The 20,791-nt window shown below is 47.9% G+C and overlaps 1 protein-coding gene and 1 non-coding gene across 2 annotated transcripts; both read left to right on the top strand.

Moving 5' to 3' along the window:
* The first annotated feature begins 469 nt into the window (after window positions 1-469).
* On the top strand, window positions 470-18,350 carry LOC146176896 (uncharacterized). Its single transcript, XM_084581419.1, has 5 exons — window positions 470-748; window positions 3,215-3,397; window positions 5,351-5,683; window positions 12,704-12,812; window positions 18,001-18,350. The coding sequence occupies exons 1-5, from the start codon at window positions 470-472 to the stop codon at window positions 18,348-18,350; spliced, it is 1,254 nt and encodes a 417-aa protein (XP_084437545.1).
* Window positions 18,351-20,270: 1,920 nt separating this feature from the next.
* On the top strand, window positions 20,271-20,343 carry TRNAK-CUU (transfer RNA lysine (anticodon CUU)). Its single transcript has one exon. It is a non-coding gene; the product is annotated as a tRNA-Lys (tRNA).
* The last annotated feature ends 448 nt before the right edge of the window (window positions 20,344-20,791 follow it).

The raw sequence follows: 20,791 nt of genomic DNA, 5'->3' as shown, positions 1-20,791 counted from the left end.
ATCTATCTATCTATCTATCTATCTATCTATCTATCTATCTAATCTAATCTAATCTAATCTTTAACGTACGCGGACATCGCAGAGCCCACGGACGTCTCTTCGTTTCGCCTCCATCGAAACGCAGCCGCCGAGGTCGGGTTCGAACACGGGTACTCCGGCACAGTAGCCGGGCCACACTTGAATGGGCGCCAATGAACGCCACACTTGATGGCGAAAATGTGACAGATACTGCGCCTTCCCTTTCCTGTAAATCAATTGCATATATCACTGCAACGAAGGCCAATAATAGGCAAACCATGAGAGGTAAATGATAGAAGATGAAGGGTTTTCGCCATTCTCCTATTAAGATACATCTGAGACCAGATCTTTTTTTTTTTTCTGACTAGGCTTTGAAACTGTCTCGTCATGCTTGTTGTGCTGATTATCGTCTTGGATGCCGCCTCCGAAGGCAGGCAGGTAGTCATCGACCATGCAGGAAACCGCATCAGATTCCAGTGAGGCCCAGGGTGCCACCGGCGGAGAGGCCACCAGTGACAAGGGCGCGAGAACCGTCGCAGCCCGCATCAGCACCAGCGACAAGGGCACGGGCACGGACGCCGCCGGCGTCAGCGCGGGGGCCAAGAGCTCCGTGCGAGGCGGCAGGACGGTCGGCGACAGCACCCGGGTGATGCGCACGGCCCTGCGCGCTTTGCGGCTGCGGCTGGACAAAGTGGGCCGCCGAATGTCTGAGCTGGACTTCGACAACCGTGTGCGTATAGACCGTGCGCGAATGCGCTGTACGTATCGCGTGCAATCAGTGTCCCGCCTTTCATTGTAGCTGCGGAGATGCTTTGGGCAGTGCAGGGCTGTACATTTGGACGTGCGCATATACAGCAGGCTCACAACCAGGGATGCCAAGCATAGTTAGCGTCACCATGCGGTGTGACACGATCCTGCTTCTCGGCCACGCAGGAATATCTATACATGGATGGACTTTCACATGAGCTGGCAGCTTGCGACTTAATGCTGATGAGTGCGTGAGAGATAATATAGGCATAAATAAGCGAGGCGAAATAAGCGATGGCTCATCTCTAGCCACCTATCCATGTGGTACAGTGTAGCCGATAACTGCGTTGTACTTTGTACCTATAATTGCAGTCATTATCCTACAGTTGTAGCGATAATGACAGTCGTAGCAGTAGCGTACCTTCAGTAGCATTATTAGTAGCAGTGGGTATTGATAGCATTTTAATTACTCGTATTCCTAAATGTACTAAATGTGCTCGTAATTTTAGACAGTTAAACCGCGTTGACCAATAATTAGCAATCAAAGGAATTTCTTAAGCCCTTCACAACGGGCATCTCTCATAGCCCGAGTCGCTTTGGGGTGTTAAACCCGATAAACAAAACCAAACCGGCAATCAAGAGGTTACTCGTGCATTTTTTAAAATATCGCTCACACGTTTTCCTCGTCAAAAAAGACGTGATCTAGTGTGTATGCATCGTCCTATCTTCCCCTTCATCTGGGTAGCCAAATGGCCTGCTGTCGTTATGGTTCATGTGTCTTTGTGCCCTTGCTTGCGCAACACCGCATGATACTGATGCCGTATACTGCACCGACATTTCTTGGCACAGCTAGGAGGGCGGGGACTACTGCGAGGCGTTAACGGCTTTTAGTCCCGTCTTCTTTCAAAAGGGAAAATAAGATAAAATTGATTTTTGCAATCAAGAAAGGCCCCGCCAGGATGGTGCAGTGGTAAGACGCCCAACTACTGTGCCGGAGTACCCGGGCTCGATCCCGACCGCGGCGGCTGCGCTTCGATGGAGGCGAAATGAAGAGGCCTCCGTGTGCTCTGCGATTTCAGCGTTGTTGTTTTGGCTGTAGGAAGAAGGAAAAGAAAATGCACGGGCCTGCAACTGGCTCTGCAGCTAAGCCACCCCGCTGCCTGATTGATTGATTTATAGGAAGGGAAAGACACGGTAACTGCCTCACTTGTTTCCTGTGGACACCTCAACCGCGCCGTAAGGGAAGGAAAGAAGGTGCGAGTGAAAGTGGAAAGAGATAAAGAAGAGCCGTAGTGGACGGCTCCGGAGTAATTTCGACCACCTGGGGATCTTTAACGTGCGCTGAAATCGGCTCCTTTTTCTCTATTTCAACAGTTTTCGTAGCCTCGGTCAGCATTGCATGCAGGTGGTCACACCAGACACACCTTTTACGCAAAAAACCTCGCCCGAAGTCAAGAATTGTCTTGAATAAGCTCATCGCCCATGCGGCTTACACGCCACTTATGGCCCGCTGGCGTCAGTATACAGAAGAAGTGATTACGTGCCCCCACTGAACGACTCTAACGCGCGGCGGCATATCTCATCTGCTTTGGGATTTCCCTGCTTTTTCTACTCGACGCTCCGAGATTTAACCCTACAGCCTGAACTATTGTTCCCTTCTAGGAACTGATGCTAACACAAATGATATTTGCAGAGTATGGCTCCCTGAGTGGCCTGGTTAGAACAATATGATTTGAGTGACAACCTGTGCAAACAATGAAGATTCTACCTACTCCCCTTTACCCCCCTCCTTGGCCATGAGCCTTCCTTTTCAATAAAGGACGTTAAATCCACTTTCACTCCCACCTTCCTCCCTTCCCTTACGGCTCGGGTCAGGTGTCCACAGAGCACGTGTGACAGTTACTGCTCCTTTCCCTCCTTGTGAACCAATTATTGTTATTCCTGTGAAGAAATTATATTATTTTTAAGAATTATGAAACTGCCGATTGAAAAGGCGTTGCTACAGAGGCTATCGCTGCAACAATCAGAGCTTTCGATCTATCACTAAGTTCGTACCATCCTTGAAACCCGACATCTTATTGATAATGTATTAGAGGTAATACTATTGTTTGTATTTTCTAATTACCGTTGTTTTTTACCTGTAGCTTAGCAATACTAGCACTACGTCCTAAGGAGTCAGTGTGAATATAGAAAATTACGGGGCTTTAATATCACTGGCTAAGTGACATCCCGACATCTTGTGAAGTGCCTTTGTTGCACCATGAAGAGTAATAGCACGCAATCCAGAAAGTACACACGGCTGCGGTGGTCAAACACCTGGTTGAGAAGGCATAATAATCGTAGAGGCATTCTCTTTACAAAAGCAGCTGCAATGGGAGTACCATGCAGTTCCTCAGCGTTCAACGGGCGCTCCGGTCTTCATGCTGCGTGTCGCTTACTGTGACCGCAGGCCCTCATGGGGCGCGTGTCGTTCTTCCGCACCGAGAACAACAAGCTCCACACGGCTCTGGAGAAAGAGCGTGCCAAGCTCCGCACGCTGCTTGATAGGACCGCCGGCGCCCCCTCGAGCCCTCCACCCGATGCTGCCTCCGCGGCAGCCGCGACCCTGGCGGGCGGCTCTTCGGCAGCCTCTGTGCCTTCTTCGGCGCCGAGTTCTGCCATCATTGACCAGGCAAGTTGTGTTCGTACTTTTAAGTAATCAAAACCCATTAGTCAGTATAAAGAAAATTACGGCACTTATTCGAATATATATACGCCAGAATAGTTTTATTGTAACTCCAGATTGTGAGCTCAGAATTTAGGATGTCGTTTTGCCATCGTCATAGCCAACGCTGCTACTGCTACGGTTGATATAAGGGACCCATAGCTTCCACCATGCATACTATTGTCAGATCAGCGATGAACACCGACGTTATTAGTGGTCAGAGAGGGTGGTTTGTATGCCCAGCGTGCTAGCTGTCGGGGCCTCTTCACTACGCGATATATCCGCCAATGTATCGTGTCCTGCTAAAGCGGACCGTAATCCCATCCGCCAATTTAGCTTTCTGCTGCCCCTTGATACACTTGCCTACTCTTGGAACCCTTACGGACCATTGGGTACCTTGCCTTCGCATTGCATGTGTTGCGCACCTCTTCTTTTCTTGATTTTGGCTAGGATACCAGTCTACATTTTTGTTGCTTGACTCACACAGTTCCCTTTCTCTCCCACAACATTACCTCTATCAGTTTCTGCTCCGCACATAGCCGATGTGGAGCCCACATTTTAGTTTCAAGACTCAGTGCATGTAGTAACCTGGAGGAACATACAGGCTAGGACATTCCCAAACCTAGCAAAGTACCACAAAATCTGGCCCGAAAAATTCAAAAATAACACATGCACTGCATGCGGTGAAGTCTCGGACATCCTTCACATGATATGGAACTGCAAAGAGCAATTAGAGAAATATAAAGCTCGAGCGCTCAGCCAAGCGGAGCGGGAGGCAGAGCTGGCCCACATGGGTGTCTCTGAGCAGCGCAGCCTGCTCACCAGGGCTCGGGAGACAGCCCAGGCCAATGGTTTCCTGGACTGAGGAAACCACCCACGCTATTCCGTTTAACAATTAAAGTTTACACTCTCTCTCTCTGCATGTTCAATCCAACGTCATATATATTCGCGAAAACAAGCAGAGACAAACCACAAAAGTCCTGGCTTTAATGCAGAAAAGAATAGGGCACTGCAGGGGATAGGGTTGTTTATAGGTAGGTGAAGATATAGCTTCTGAAATGTAACGTCACGTGTAGGGTTTCCGAAAGTGAATTAATCTTTGCGTGCGAATATTCGAGTGTTTAGAAAAGCGACTCGAATGTCCTCTTATTCGGTTCGGTGACCCAATCAAATAGTGCATTTCCAATATTATCGAATAATATTTCCAATATTATTAGAATCGCACCGATCCTTAAGTTTTCGAAGAATTTTCGGGTAATTGTCACAACGCTTGAATTAGGGCCGCGCACGCCGTACCATTCCCGAGTACTTTTTCAAGAATAGAACCAACCTCAGCGCCGCACAGAATGCTGCATTTTGTCATTTCGTGCGGAAAGAGAGTTAGGCCCATACTGTGACGGAGGATCCATTCACGTGCCGGCTTTCATCATCCCAGCACATGTCTACCGCAAACACAACTAGACGTTTTCGCTCTTTCCGACAATGAAGCTTATAGCAACAAAAATAAATGTAAGCTTACTGAAGTAGAGGTATATCTCGTGCGCTGCATCAACCTGGCAGCCTACCTGTCCTGCGCGTCCGCTACCAGGCCAACCTAGACCACATAACCGGAGAAACACAGTAGATGTGTCTCGAATTTCCAACATTTGTCCATTGTGTATGATGCCTTTCTTGAGAATCTCACTAACGTTGTGCGATTGCAGCTGTCTACCACATGCAACGTTGACATAGTTTCCAGTAGAACCATAACCATAATTCTTGCTAGAAACGAACCCTGTGCAAGGCGGTGCGCATGCGTAAAATAATGTTTGACTCATAAAAGACAACTCTTTCCATTGCTCTAAATCTTTCCTTTCATCCACATTAGTGCCACATGTTAAGAATATTGCTCGCCACCAGGGACCGTGGCCGCTGGTGCCATCCACCCCCGGCCGATCTGGCCAGATGTCTGACATGATGACACCGTCGACGTCATCTGCATCCCTGGACACCATCCTGACCGGGCGCAGGCTCTCGCCGAGGAAGCAGCAGGAGGCACCGACACCATCGACATCACCACTGCTGCTACCGCCTCAGCCGCCGCCGCAGCAGGCCATCGTCGCCCTGGCGTCGGCACCCGCCTTGCCACCAGTTCCTTCTCTCCAGCCTACCTTGATGTCGGCTGTTCCACACTCGTTCTTCGCCCAAGGACATAGGTCCACCACTTCCTTGCAAGTATGTGTCAGAACCACGCGTAATTTTGACCTCTCAATGTTGCATTGTCCCAATGACCGATTTGCCCACCCGGCTATTGTGACCAGACATATTTATAGGACTCCCTCCCTTCGGAGCACTCCCTCTATGGATGCACCCCTGAATCTGAGTGCTTTAAGGCGAAAGCCTTTAATGCCTCATACTGCCATTAGCAAATGTGCATACCTGCATACCTTATATATATGCCAATCTATTGAATCGATACCTAATCAATAGCAATCAGATGATATCGGAACATGCTTTGAGCCATTTTCAAGATAATTTCAGGACAATTTACGACTAATAATAGTTAAGCAGGTGCCCATAGGAACCCATGTATTTAAAGGTCATTGTAAACATCACTAACCGTCACTTACTAGTTAAGGTGTATAACACTAACCAGACATTAACTAGTACTCAGAAAGTGAGTCATAGTTGACTATCACTAACCAATAGTAATGGTTAGACGTTTCGAGACGTGCATAGCTGTCACATGGTGACGTCATCAGCCGTGACGTCACGATCGGATCCGGTCATGTTTAATAACAGGAAGTGAGAATGACGTCACATCAGGTCATGACGTTATGACTGGTGATGACGTCACCAGAAGATTCACGCATATACGAGGCTGACCTCGCCGGGCGTTCCATCCAGGCGTCCGTGCGGCGCCTTTTCTTGGGCGCTTCCTCGAACGCCGCACCACATAGCGCTATATACAGATTGACGCAGTACAGCAGGCATAAGCGGCGTTTAAAATTGGTTGACAGCAAAGGAAAGGCGCTGTATCTGTCATAATTCTAGTCAATCACAACTGGTCTCGCAGACAATTCCTAACCAGCGCGGCGGGGAAGGCTTCTTGAAACATTTTAGAGAGCAAAAGTGTCCCCTGAATTTTGCTATTGCAGTAGCGAGGACCCATTATCTAGAACATCCGGCACTGTCGGTGTTCTGAGCCAAACATCACGTGCATTCATGACTTTGGCAAGGGGTATATGACCGGGCACTAATCGATCGGGGAGTTTGATGACGTCGCAAGGCGAAATAGACCACATAGCTTTGCAGGAGATTCCGATTCGGGTAGCTCCTTTGAGTTGGGAATAGGACTTCCCGGCGTCTTTATATCCCAAGTCACGGGGCGTTATAGAGTGGGTCGCCTTCTTTCAAGTGTTTTGATAGCTTACGACTGTGTGTCAATGAGTACGTGTGAGTTAAAGAGGAACAAATTGAGGGATGAGTGAGCCAGCAGCAAGGTACTTATGTAGTACCACACACACCAGAATAGACGGATACTGATTTTTACACTGTCAACTTTCGGTTAAAAAATAACTGACATTCTTTTCAGCACTGTGATTCGAACATTTGTATCTGCTTCCAAAACTGCTGCCGCCTATTCAAAGAACCAAACGATACGCGTGCTATTCGCATAATGTTTCTCCTACTTTCCGGCAGCTGGCGCTGCTTGACCGGTGACCAATAGATGTGCGATGTTCAACTTCCAAAATTTTCGACATTTAGAAGAGAGTAAGAGGTGTTTAGAGGAAGAGACGGAGAGAAAACATTTATTGATGGACCCTGATCCGGGCTGTCGCCTCAAAATGTTTATATCCCCTAACATATGGCCGATATGGTCAACAAGCTGTGACCGGAGACGTTTAGAGAATTGGTCGAGAAGGCGAGCGTAGCGAGAGTTTATTTAGTGCAAAAAAAAAGCAGTTAATCGAAAAGTTCAGCATGCTAGGATTGTAGAGCCAAGTAAACTTGATAGCAATTCTCTTCCTGTGTATCCATGCATCGAGTGGTATTGTTCTGGGGTGAGAACGCAATCATTCCAGAACATTTATTTCGGAATAGTTTCGGTAATGATTAATTCATGGTGTTTTCTGTTTTGGGGGGTGGGTCAGGGAGGGGATTGGAGCGGAAGTTTAGGAGACAGATTTGACGAAGGGAGCATTTAACAAGTTTACCCAAATTCCAAGAGAATGAATTATTTCATTTCTGGTTTTTCCAAACTGTAGTAGGGAAAAGGGGCCAGACTCAGAGAAGCTCGACCCTAATTAAGTTAAATAAATAAAAATGTAGATCACTGAAAATTTTGAGTAAACAATTAGCAGACACATACGTCAATCACGCTCAGTACAATCTAGGCTGAAGTTCATTGCGGCTTCGCCCACCGAAGCCCATGCGTTCTATAGAGGCTGCTTTTTCCGTCGTTGTCTGCTGCGTCATCTTTGTGCTCTTCCCACCTTAGGTATATGAATTATCCTATCCTAGTTCCTACCTACGTGTTGATGCGTGCGCTGCACTTTACACGTGGACATATATGAATGGCGCCTTTCACGAAGTGGGCGGTCTTTAGCGTTATCTGGGAGTGCTGGCCTGTTTATTCAGGTAAGCTTCGCAGTATGGTGACAAAGTGTCGCAAGGGGCGGACACAAAAGTGAGTGAATAAAATGTGGCGCCTAAGCCTTAGAATGCATTTGTGCGTTATAAATCACGGTTACTTAGGGACACTCACGTGATTTCAAAGTTGACTTGCATCTGTTTTATCACCGAACCCTTGACAAAGGCGATACTTGAAGTCTAGTATAGACACCTTTTATACCACAGAAAAGAAAAAGCATCCAATTGAAGGTGCATACGACATCACTTCGAGTCCTTGTCGCAAGCTAGCGTACATCCTGACTAGCTGGTGTGCCCAATCAGCATCACAACACCAGTGGACATCCCATGGACATCCTGGACATCTGCAGGAACTCCAGAGGAGTTGTAATGTCCAGTGGGTATGCTGTATATGCTACGAGAAATCGCATGACGACACCCAGAACGATTTCCAATGAACGGTTGCATATTTAGGGTCATATATCTCTCAGGCACAATTTCGCCAGCCCAGCTCGTAACGAGACATATAAGGCATGGTATGCAGGCTTCGCCATCATTGGCAGATTTCGCAAGTACTTCGTGCATTGACAGCTTTTCTTTGGCGCAGACCATTGGCTATACTTCACCGCCATTCCATGCACAACAGTCCTCACGAAGACGTTCTTGATGTAGGTGTTCCTAGTTGGTATTAAGCGGTGGGAAATTTTTAACTACAAGTTACTCGCGAACACCGCACCTTATAATACGGCCTGAAAATAATCAACATGCCCGAAACGAGTCATGTATTCGCTTTTCACTACCACTGAAAATTGTTTGGTTAGTACTTTAGTTCAGTTCAGTCGTTCAGTCGCGTCCGACTCTTCGTGACCCAATGGACCATATCACGCCACGCTTTCCGGTCTCTCACTATCTTCCTAACATCACATAACTTCATCTTCAGCGCCTCGAGGATGCCATCTAACCACCGCGTTCGCTGCAGGCCAGTGGCGTAGCCAGAAATTTTGCTCGGGGGGGGGGGGGGGGGGGGGGGGGGGGGGGTGGGGGGGGGGGGGGGCTCACGTTGCAGCGCGTCCTCCTCCATATAGAATTTGTCGATGGATCAAATATGAATTATTCCAGCCAATAGCCAATAGCCATTGTGTATTAGGTGCTGCAAACGAATTCTTGAATGCCGCGCAGTACGCACTGCCAAGACAAATGTAAAATATTGACTTTATTATAAAAGAACGTATGTGACAAACATTGTGGCAGAAATAACTGACATCAATGCTTCCCTGATTCTGTTTGTTGAATGAGTACAGAAAATATTAAACGAAAACTAGAACTATATCAGTTCGAAACCAGCAAAGCAGTGCATATACCGCTGATATGAAAACGTAAAGGCCAAGAAATGAACACTTTGACGGGAAATGCTTTATTGAATCTGTCATCCAAGACGCTTGTTTACATTTTTGTGCACGTCCAACGGCCAATGACGCTGTCCTTTTTTCCATTTATTGCACAGGAACATCTGTCACCGGTCGTATACTGTGGGTAATTTAAGTGAAATTATAGTCGCAACAAAGTGCGCACAGAAAAAGCAGGAGAGTTCCGAAACATATGCACATACAAATGCGAAGATATAATGGAATATTATAAATGAGATGATACAACTTGACAAGGGCAAAAAATTACCGCTGGAAACAAACTTCACTATATGTATGTACAAAATCTCGCAACATGGCATTTAAATATACGTACAAGTCTCCAATATATCTATGCAACTAAGCAAAGTCACTACATATGATGCTTCAAACAAGACACATAAACATGTTGTGCAATCACAGATAGTAAAATTTAAGCACAGGAAGACAGACGATCTGTGACATGACGACAGTGACCCCGGTGCTTCACCTCATTAGACCTCGCTGCGTGCTGGGGGCGCCCTTGGTTCGCCTGAGATGTCTCTCGCCGGGCCGATGTTCCCGGGTCCTGGCTCGGAAGCCGAGAAGGAGGAGAAGGAGCAGGAGCAGCCAGGGAGTAGAAGTGAAGAAGAAACGTTTTATACAACTTTTTAAATGATCTGACGGAAAAGGAGTTTCGGTGGAGACAATCTGTCCGTTTAAATATGGTAGGTTATCCCCAGTTCCCTAGCTGGGGAAACAAAGTTTAATCTGTACAGTCCATTCAGCGGGGCACAAGCATGGACTTGAGATGCCGCCCACTTCCGAGGGTGGTGCTTGAGCCTCCTCTCACATATTTCAGTGGCGAGGGCTAGCTTCTCCGATGTCGATGACAATTTTGTGCATGCTGGCGGTGGAAACCCTTCACTAAGGTAAAGTAGCCGGAGAAGTCGTCCGTTGGCTGAGGTCATTTCCCTGGCGTTACATCTCAGAAGTTCACCCGCCTGCTTCGAGAAGTCGGCGAGCAGGGTCAATGCTGATCGGCGACGCGCCTCCGAACCTTTAAACAAAAGGGAACCTGGTCGTCGCCGCGGGTGCCAATAGGATTAAGGTCTGAAAGAGCAGCTCCTCTCCGTCTCCATCGCGAAAGGAGAGGGGGGGGGGGGCTTGGGCGCCGCAGTAGGAGACAAAGGATCACTCCGCCGCTGTCGGTGCCGCTTCGGTGCCTTTGGTCACGATCGCTCACCGGCGCCCGCAAGGTCAGTTTCTGTTTTAAGGGGGATTAAGGTCTGAAAGGGCAGCTCGTCTCCGTCTCCATCCCGAAAAAGGGGGTGGCGGGGAGGAGGCTTGGGCGCCTCATCAGGAGACAAACGGTCACTCCGCCGCCATCGGCGCCGCTTCGATGACTTTTCGTCGCGGTCGCTCACCGGCGTCCGCAAGATGCGTAGGGCGGCGTAGAGCGGTGTAGGAAAAAAAACGAGGTGCAATAAAAAAACCAAAACGCTCCTGGGTCAATGTTCAGCTCCTTCTCTTCGGCGCGTAGGAAGAAGCGTGAAAACAAAAAAAAAAAAACAACCACAAACAAAAAGCGCAACCACAGAGAGAGCATAGTGTACGGGGAGAAGGGCGAGGGAGTACCTCTAAGAGCTGCTACAGCACGGTGAGGATTCGCAGAAGGCACGAGAAAAAAGAAAGCCCCAAAAGAGAGACACAGGGATTTTGAGGAAGCGGGGAGTCGAAGGCGAGGGAAATACCGCCTTTGAAACACTGAGCGGGAATGGAAACCTGTCTTGTTTCGTCGTCCACCCTCACCTCCGCGGCCGGCGCGAGTTGACGCGACGAGCCCGCTCGCTATCTAAACGCCCTTGAAACTTAGTGCTCGGAAATGGTTCCTGGCTTTACGTGACTCCGTCTGCATGGGCGTTGCTACGAAATGTAGCCCCCAAGTTCGTAATCTTCGTGCCGAAATGTATTTTCGAACGAACCGGAAAAAGATATTGTGGACAAAACCCAGAATGGTCGGCGGTGCATGACAGCACGAAAACATTTCGGGGGGGGGGGGGGGGGGGGGCTGAAGCCCCATAAGCCCCCCCCCCCCCCCCGCCTTGCTACGCGCCTGCTGCAGGTCTACCCCTTTTCCGGTGACTCTCAACCTTTCACAACATCAAATCTTTCTCCAGCGACTCCTCTCTTCTCATCAGATGACCAAAGTATCTGAGCTTTAACTTTAGAATTTGACCCTCCAATGAGCAGTCAGGATTTATGGTCGACAATATCGACTGATTTGATCTTCTGGCAGTCCAAGGAACTCTCAAGAGTATCCGCCAGCACAATTCAAACGCGTCAATTCTTCGGCGGTCAGCCTTCTTCACAGTCCAACTCTCGCATCCATACATCACAACTGGAAAGACCATAGCACGATTTATACGGATCTTGGTTGGTAGTGTAATATCTCTGCTCTTTACTAGGCGGTCAAGGCTAGCCATGGCTCTCTTTCCCAGAAGCAGGCGTCTCCTAATTTCATGGCTGCAGTCTCCTTCCGGTCTCGCTTCCTACAGTCTCGCTTTTACCATGTTGTCGATATGGATTACAGGAATAAACAGTGTCAGAGATACAAGCTCTTAAATGGTTCCTCTACAATTTGTATCCATTACACGCGGTGCAGCATTTGCGGTTTAATATTTGTTGGAATATAAACATCAACTCTACACCCCCGCATGTCAAATAACCCGGGCGGTCCATATCGACTAGGAAAGTCTGGCCTGAATGTTTTTATCTAGCCTTCTTTCTTTTTCCGAAAGCGAATGCGGTCTAACGAGCCGCCGTTACAATGAGAAACAACTAAGTAGTTAAAAGAGGGATTAGTGGATGATTTATCTTTATTTGCTTTACTCCTCCTGTCATTTAGATCATTTCTCGGTGGTTTGCACTCATTGTTAAACAAGCGCAATCAACATGGCGTTCCAAATTTTCGAATAATTGAAATACCTGCTCCACGTAAGATTTTAATTGAAAAAATATGCATTACAAGCGGAAGTCTCGAAATTTATAGATGCTGGTACGCAAGATCAAGTCGCCGTCTACGCTATTTATTAGATACAGTGACTATATAAATTAGCAATGATCTCAACGACTGCACGCGGAAGACAGTAGACACGCTCTAGGGATCCAAGTCGTCAAATAACGTTTCTCACCGTCAAAAGCAGAGGTGCAGCTATTTAACACCATTGTTCCCTTGCAGGACGGGTCCGAGGATCCACTCTTCTTGTTCACGGACCTCTTTGATGACTCTTCGGATGAATCAGTCAACAGAAACATGGCTGTCTCAAGACAAGGTACGATCAAGCACGGCTGAAGAATGCTCATTATGGATTCTGGGCTAAAGGAAGCATTATGCTAGCAATCATTAGGCATCAGTCGGTATGCCAGCACAGAGTGGAAAAACATTGCTCTGGCAGAAGACGACCAACGCCATCCCTACCTCTGCATTTATATATATATATATATATATATATATATATATATATATATATATATAATATACCGGGTATTCTATATAATATAATATACCGGTATATAATATACCGGGTATATATATATATATATATATATATATATATATATATATATATATATATATATAAATGCAGAGGTAGGGATGGCGTTGGTCGTCTTCTGCCAGAGCAATGTTTTTCCACTATATATATATATATATATATATATATATACATATATATATATATATATATATATATATATATATATATATATATATATATATATATATATATATATATATATATATATATATATATATATAATATACCGGGTATTCTAGCTAAATGCCAAGGCTTTCATTGCGAAAGCAATGCTACTGTAGGTTTTGAGCCTTCAGCGTAGCGCGGCGGTAACCACGTCCTACCCACGTGACGCTGTGAGGTTACACCCCACGTGACACTAGGGTGAGAGCTGGGCTATACCAACTCAAGCGGATGGCGTAGCGCGGCGGTAGCCACGTCTTACCCAGTATGTGACACTGTGACGTAACACCCCACGTGACACAAAAGCGAGAGATGGGCTCCCAACTCAAACGGTCGGCGTGGCGCGGTCGGAGCCGCGGCTCAGTTGGCAGGAACTGCCAACTTGGGTCTCTCGTTTCACATGGGACGGTTATGTCAGAATCAGCCTGCTTGGACCCTGGCATTCATGTTACCTCTATAGGCCACTAAGGCACGTTCATAAAGAAGAAAAAGAGAAGAAGAACGCTCGGTCACCCGTAGCTAATGCTTTCGCTCAGTATTTGGTTCAGCAGCGTTGAACTGTTGCAATTTTTTACATTTTAATTTGATAAACTAGTTGCGTACAGCGGCTAGCCGTCTTGCGCACCACAGGAGGAGGACGAGGTGGAATAGCTTTATTCGATGTCCGGCAGGGGTTCACGTGACCAGGCCTAGGTACCCCACGTGGGAACGTCGAGATCTTGTCTCTTCTTCTGCTACACGGCCCATGATTGGTCGTTGAGGCTGGAGCTGCATATAGCGGCGGACCACCTCGACGAGAAGGTTTCAGGATTAACACCTCGACAGCCCGGTCCCAGCGGTAGGCTGATAGATCTTTAGTTTAGCGCTACTGCTTACCTCTACCGTCTACCGCTACCGCGCGAACGTTAGTGCGCATGCGCAGATCACCCCGATGGCGACAGATTGCGCCATGTTCCTGTCAAATTTCAGCGGATTCCGTGCCCAGGGACCAATCAGCGCGGGCTGTGCTGGCGGAGCGCGGTAGCGGTAGACTGCCGCGGTAAGCGACAGCGATAATAGAGAGATTTAGCTTACCGTGATCCGCGATCCGCCACCGTGGCTCTCTACCGCGCGTGGGCGGGGCGGTCAAGCTGATTGGTCCCGACGCGGCAGGTCTCTGTGCCGACATCTAAAGACATCCAATATGTGGCGCCATCTATCGGCGTCAAGGGGGGTCTGGGCATGCGCAATGGAACGCGCGGTGGCGGATCCCAGTAGCGTATCGCGGATCACGGTAAGCTAAAACTCTCTAATAGAGAGTTTTAGCTTACCGTGATCCGCGATCCGCTACCGTGAACCGCCACCGCGCGTTCCACTGCGCATGCCCAATCTCCCTCGACGCGGATAGATGGCGCCACATACTGGATATCCGCACATGGACCTGTCGCGTCGGGACCAATGAGCTTGTTCGCCCCGCCCACGCACGGTAGAGGGTAACCGTGGCGGATCCGCGATCCGCCACGGTGACCCTCTACCGTGCGTGGGCGGGGCGAACAAGCTCATTGGTCCCGACGCGGCAGGTCCATGTGCGGATATCCAGTATGTGGCGCCATCTATCCGCGTCGAGGGAGATTGGGCATGCGCAGTGGAACGCGCGGTGGCGGTTCACGGTAGCGGATCGCGGATCACGGTAAGCTAAAACTCTCTAATGGTTGCAGCCAGCGCGGTGAGCTCGCTGCGACTTGCACCGTCACGTGCGCCGACCGTCTGCAGCGGCCGAAGAAACCACCGCAGACATATCGGCCTGCCGCTGCAACGGAGTTGTGGAGCCAAGACTATAGCTGATTTCGTTCACTAAAACCCAGGTTGAGAGCAGCACAATCGTGGCGCATGAATGCGTTAGTCACGTGACATTTTTTGATATTTTTCGGGCTTACTTTAGAGCTTGGAAAACGATACACATGAGGCTTTCTTTGCTGGAAATAATTAGAATGGGGGATTCAGAAGATGCTCTCCAACTTTGTGAATCACATTTATTGTCTAAAGAATACTTATTAAATTAGAAAATTGTTTTAGTTGCTAATTAGTTAATTGTAAAATAAAAATTCCCCGTTGTGCTCCAGATGGCTGGCAGCTGTATACAGGTGGTTTCTCTGGTCTACCTCAAGTGTTTCATTTTTTGCCCCTTGGCTAAAGTTAGCATGGACACCTTGTATATTCTGCGCGACATTGTACCCTGTTATTTGGGCTTAAGCTTCCTTTACACCAGACAGCAAAATATGTCTCTAAAGAGCATTTGCCAGTTTATAAATTGCTTTAGTAATTGTTCATTTACCCATAATTATTTATTCTCAGTTGCAGCCCATGATATCACACCAGGCCTCACAGTGCTCACATTTGCGCTGAAATCATGGTTGCATAAAATAAGTTACTACAGCACTTCTGGTGAATAATCTCTGCATGACTGACAGACCAGGCAGCTCGCGTGATCCAGCACGTCAAAAATGACTGAGCGACAAAGAACCCACATAATTTTGCATGTTCTTCACTCCTATTAGGTCATTTTAAGATAATAGAACAAATACTATTGTTGGGGAGACAAATTGAAGTATCTACTCAGCGATGCCTGCAAGCAAATTATGACTACTTTGGTGCTCTAGGATGCTTTCTATGAGACCGGTCCGGGTAGTCATCGATAGGCACATCACGTACGAACTCCTCATAATATATCCGGGGCCCACTACCACAGCATTCATCGTAACCTGAGTATCTAGGGAGTATCCTAAATTATACAAGTAATTGTCAGTCGCAGCCGTGTTATTGGTCAAATATTTAAGGGAATGCCCCAAGGTGGAGAGGCAGCCATGTTGAGTAGATAGTTCGGCGTTGATTAACGCTGTGAGCGAGAAACTACGCGCATTTCTCCGGCAGATGGTAATTGGAAAAAAATACTGATTGTGTAAAGTCCCGAAAGAGCATATGCATGGCCGAGTTGTATGCGCTGTTAACTCGTGCTTCGCCGCTGAGGGAGAGGCTGGAATACAAGCTTCCAGGACCATCCGAGTCAGGCGTGCCCCTAGACCATGCAGGCACGCTCGTATTCCTCGGTAAAGCGGGGATTTTTATTTGCGTCGGGTAGTCATCCCCGTAATGTGCTATCTTACGACTGTATCATCATCAACAGTCAGACTATACCCGCTGCAGGGCGAAGGCCTCTCCCAGTGTCCTCCCCTTAACACGGTCTTGTGCTAGCTGCGTCCACTTCACCGCTGCGAACTTCTTAACCTCGTCCACCAACCTAATTTTCTGCCGCCCCTGCTACGCTTTCGTTTCCTTAGAATCCTGTTGGTTACTCCTAGAAACCATCGGTTATCCTCTCTTCACACTACATGTCCTGCCCATGCTCATTTCTTCTTTTAATTTCGACTAGAATGTCGGTAACTTGAGTTATTTCTCTGACCCACTCTGCACGCTTTCTATCTCTTAATGTTACCCCTACCATATTTCGTTCCATAGCCCTCTGGGTTGTCCTCAACTTAAGTAGAACCCTTTTCGTTAGCCTCCACGATTCAGCCCCATAGGTGAGTACCGGTAAGGTGTAACTCTTGTACACTTTCATCTTGAGTGATACCGGTAAGCTGCTGGTCATAATCTGTGAGTGCTTGCCAAATGCGCTCCCATCCCAATCTTATTCTTCTTGTTATTTCCCTTTCATGGTCCCGATCAGCGGTTACTACCTGTCCTAAGTAGACATATTCGCCTACCATTTTTTTGTGTGCGGCATCTAATATTCTCTGACCCCTCCACCTTCTCAGTACCGGTCACAAGGCAAGATAACGATGTATGGTGACCTACCTGAATTTGCACTGTGTATGACTGTATAACCGCAAGTAAAAGAATACTGATTAAGCAGTAGCAAAGGGAATGGACGCTAACGACGGTCACTATGAATACTGTCGAGTCATACCTTTAACGGCGGAGCTTCGTTACCATCTCCCCCGGCTCCATTTTTTTGTGTGCAGAATCTGTTCCCTGACCCATTCACCTTCGCAGTACCGGTCACAACTCAAGATAATGATGCATGGTGACTTGAATTTGCAGTAAGAAGGAAAGAGCAGGGTCCTTGGAAGTTTTGTAGCAGGCCGTCAGTTTCAAACTAAAACCAAAAGAGAGTCTCAAATTTGATTGTTTCCGGCATTTCAAGGCCAACTGGGCTCCTCCTTCAGTAGTGATAAGGAACTGTTGCTAAGCAGCTTAAGTACGTGGTGGGGAGGGACGGAGAAGAGGTGCGTAGAGTAGGACGTACTGCGCGGTGGAGATAAGCACAGACTAAATAGCACCAGACAGGCAGACTCTCGAATCAATACATTGCGCGGTTCTTGATGCAGTCGCGTTCGCGTTGTTGTCGGAAACTAAGGCTTAGTCGAGAACAGAGATGTTGCTTCAAGTGTGTGGAGTTTCATACATTAATCCCGAGTTTCTACAGCTCGTGGCGCTAGTGGCTGAGCCACGAGCCACCTTGGCAGACAACCAGTAGATGGAGCGATGCTCTCCAGAAGGTGCATTTACCTGAAGTCTAGTTCAAAAGTCCTGGAGCCAATTGATTTCCATCTGAGCCGCAAAGTGAAGCAGTTAGGCTGAATTAAGGAGTAATGGGTCATGAAAGGCTATATGAACCAATTTCTTGCTGTGATAAGGAATCATTTCCGAGCGTTTTAAGTGCGCTTTAGCCTTTAATCATGGTGTGACGGCTCCATTTTGAGGTTTAAATGAAAATATCCTTTCTCACGCCAACCAGCCCCATCGACAGACACGGTGCCGTCTACCAGCATTGCGGCCAGGCTGTTCTCGTCCAACACCACTGTCGCCTCTGATGTTGCTACGACAAAAGATCAGTCGACAGAGCAGCCGCAGCAGCAGCAGCAGCAGCAGCCACCACCGCAAGAGCAAGAGCAGCCACAGCCGCAGCCACAGCCACAGCCACAACCAGAGCAGGAGCCAGAGCAGGGTTCTTCCACGCCCCCGAATCCATCGGACTGTAAAAGGATCAAACTGAGGACTCCCACAGACCAGGAGGAGTACAAGCCACCGGAGATCTCTGATGTGTATGAGCCCAAGTACAGCATGTCCTCGTCGTCCCTGGACTGAGCAGGACTCGTGCTGAACTCTGAAAGAACTCTTTGTACAACGTGTGTAGTATCGTCTGGCCTGCTGTCCCCCTGTCGTCTTAAATTTAGTGCGCTGTCGGACCAAGGGCCGCCAAGTCAGTCGTTCGCCATCTACGTCTTTGCGAGAGTGCTGATTCATGGTGTCTACACTAATTTAGCTTAGGTTACCTGAACTAAAGCCTTGACGGGATGTGCCGGCACTCTTTATGGGCTTGCGCGTGGACAGTGGCGTCCCCAGTTTTTTCTCCTCAGTTTGAGGTGTTATCGTCCTTTTCTTCGTTACCTTTTTTTTCCTTGTGCGTAAGGACTGATGTAGTGTACCTGTCTTCTTCTTCTTCTTTTTTTTTTTTTGCATACGCAACCGTTTCGTGTCCAAAATTTCTCTCCTATATGTTGTGCCCAAAATTAAAGAGCATTTCTATTACTTTGAGTGCCAATAAGAAACAAAGTAATTTTCTTCTTCTAAAAGCGCGTACAAAATTGTGCGATCTGTGAGAAGTTTCTTTTTACTTGACTACCTATAACGTCATCTTCAAATTAATCTTGCCTTATCTGCATGGCCAGCTCCTGAGGAACAAAATATGTGGACGCAATGGGTGACGAAAGGTTACACTTCGTGCTTACCACACAGTGGTGTTTCAGATACAAAATTTCAAGTTCTTCCCTGTGACGTTAATAAGTAATTACACAACTGCCTCGTTTTCATGTCTTTAATAAATAATTATTCCATAATACTACATGCAGCACCGCTGCTCATGCAGAAGAGGTTACAGAACGAGCGTCTTCACAGACCACTCGAACATAACAATGTCAGCGCATTCAGCATTCAACAACAGATGGCGGCAGACTGTTTCATTGCTCGATGATGTGTGGAAAAAAAAGGACTTTTAGTTCTCGCAGGAAACGGGCGTATGGCTTTAGAATGGTTGAGGCGTAACCCTTAACTCCTGTCCATGATAACAGAAGTGATCATTTCTGGACTCGTGGGTGCAACATGAAATGAGAATGCCCTCGCTGAATCCCTTAACGCTCGTCACGCATATTTCTTCGTTCGATAACTGAAAGCCGAGTGGAAGGAGAGCGAAGCTTGCGATGACAGATGCTGCCATGTTCTGCACTTCTTAGGTGAGAATGTGCGCACTCTAACAAACAAAACTGCTCCATCGCAGACACAATGAAGCAGGCATTTATGTTAGCGTACAGCTTCTTGGCACTGCCGTAGAACTGTGTCCTACTCTCTGAAAGCTGTGAAAGGAACCTGGAGACGTTAGCGCAAGTTTTGCTCCACGGTCGGAAGAAGCAATTATGCAGAAATAACCGCAAATTAGTCTATCCTATCTGGCTGTTCTTATTTAGGCTACATTTGAAAATGCTTTCGCGTCATATCGCTTGAATGAATTCGTTTTGCCATTAAAACAGGTGCGAGATGATTTGGGAGGCGAAATCGGAAGTCGGGTACTGTATCTGAGAGATCAGAACTAAGCTCTCAAGACATACATATTTCTGAAATACTCAAACCAACGTTAAATTCGCTAATACGTATCTCATAACAAACCCGTCTTTTATTTTCTGTTGTACAATGTATGTCCCCCCTCCCCACCCTATGTCATACCATACCATAGCAGACCATGAAAATTGGTAACGTGACGCAACACGTGGACTCTTGTGTTTCTGCCTGCGCGTGGCAGTCACAGCGCCTCCCCTATCTTGTGCGCCACTACTTCTGTGCACGCAGCCAAACATGTGAATGCGCTGTAGCTCAGTGGTTACAGCGTTTGGCCACTGAACACGAAGCCGCAGGACAACTTATGGGGCCCTTGGCCCCTCTGTTTTGGAGCATATCAATGCAACAACTCAGCCGGCCGCACTCGGCCGGCGCCGACGCTACTGCGCATGTCAGGCCCGGCTAGCTCAGTCGGTAGAGCATGAGACTCTTAATCTCAGGGTCGTGGGTTCGGGCCCCACGTTGGGCGCCAAATGTGGGCATACTTTTTTCCCGCTGGACGGCCCGGGCAGCAGCGTTTCGCCGGGGGCTCTACGTGAGTGTGTGCGTTTTCGAAGCGTCGTGTTTTTGTCCGGCAGCGCAGGCGCTTTCCGGCCTCGCCACATGCGGCTTGGCTCTTGTGTTTCCACCTGGTTGTGTGGCCTGTTATCGATGCTCGCTTCCTTGTACGGTGCTGTGCAGCAACTGGAAAGATTGTTTTCTTTCACCATGCGTTTCACCATGCCTTTCATCATAGTTTATTTTTGACTGCTCAAATTAAAGCGGTTTCTTTTGTTCACGTTGTTGTCGGTCGTTTGTCGCATGGGTGGCGACTCACAAACCCCCCTGAGTGAGGGCTAAGGCCCACAAACTATAGCCGGCTGTGACGCCTGCGATTCGCTGCGGGCGGAGTGCAGAACACATCCACGTGCTTTGCG

The sequence above is a fragment of the Amblyomma maculatum genome, chromosome 10 (assembly GCF_055883805.1).
Source record: "Amblyomma maculatum isolate TAMU_Amacu chromosome 10, ASM5588380v1, whole genome shotgun sequence".
NCBI lineage: Eukaryota > Metazoa > Arthropoda > Arachnida > Ixodida > Ixodidae > Amblyomma > Amblyomma maculatum.
Note: the sequence above shows the minus strand (reverse complement) of the source record. Positions and strands in the feature narration are given on the sequence as shown.

Bases quoted from the DNA above. Each gene is read 5' to 3' on its own strand.
- LOC146176896 (XM_084581419.1), top strand. From the start codon at position 470: ATGCAGGAAACCGCATCAGATTCCAGTGAGGCCCAGGGTGCCACCGGC. The intron at 3,398-5,350 runs GTGCCTTCTTCG...CCACATGTTAAG, and splicing joins GCGGCTCTTCGGCAGCCTCT to AATATTGCTCGCCACCAGGG. The intron at 5,684-12,703 runs GTATGTGTCAGA...GTTCCCTTGCAG, and splicing joins GGTCCACCACTTCCTTGCAA to GACGGGTCCGAGGATCCACT.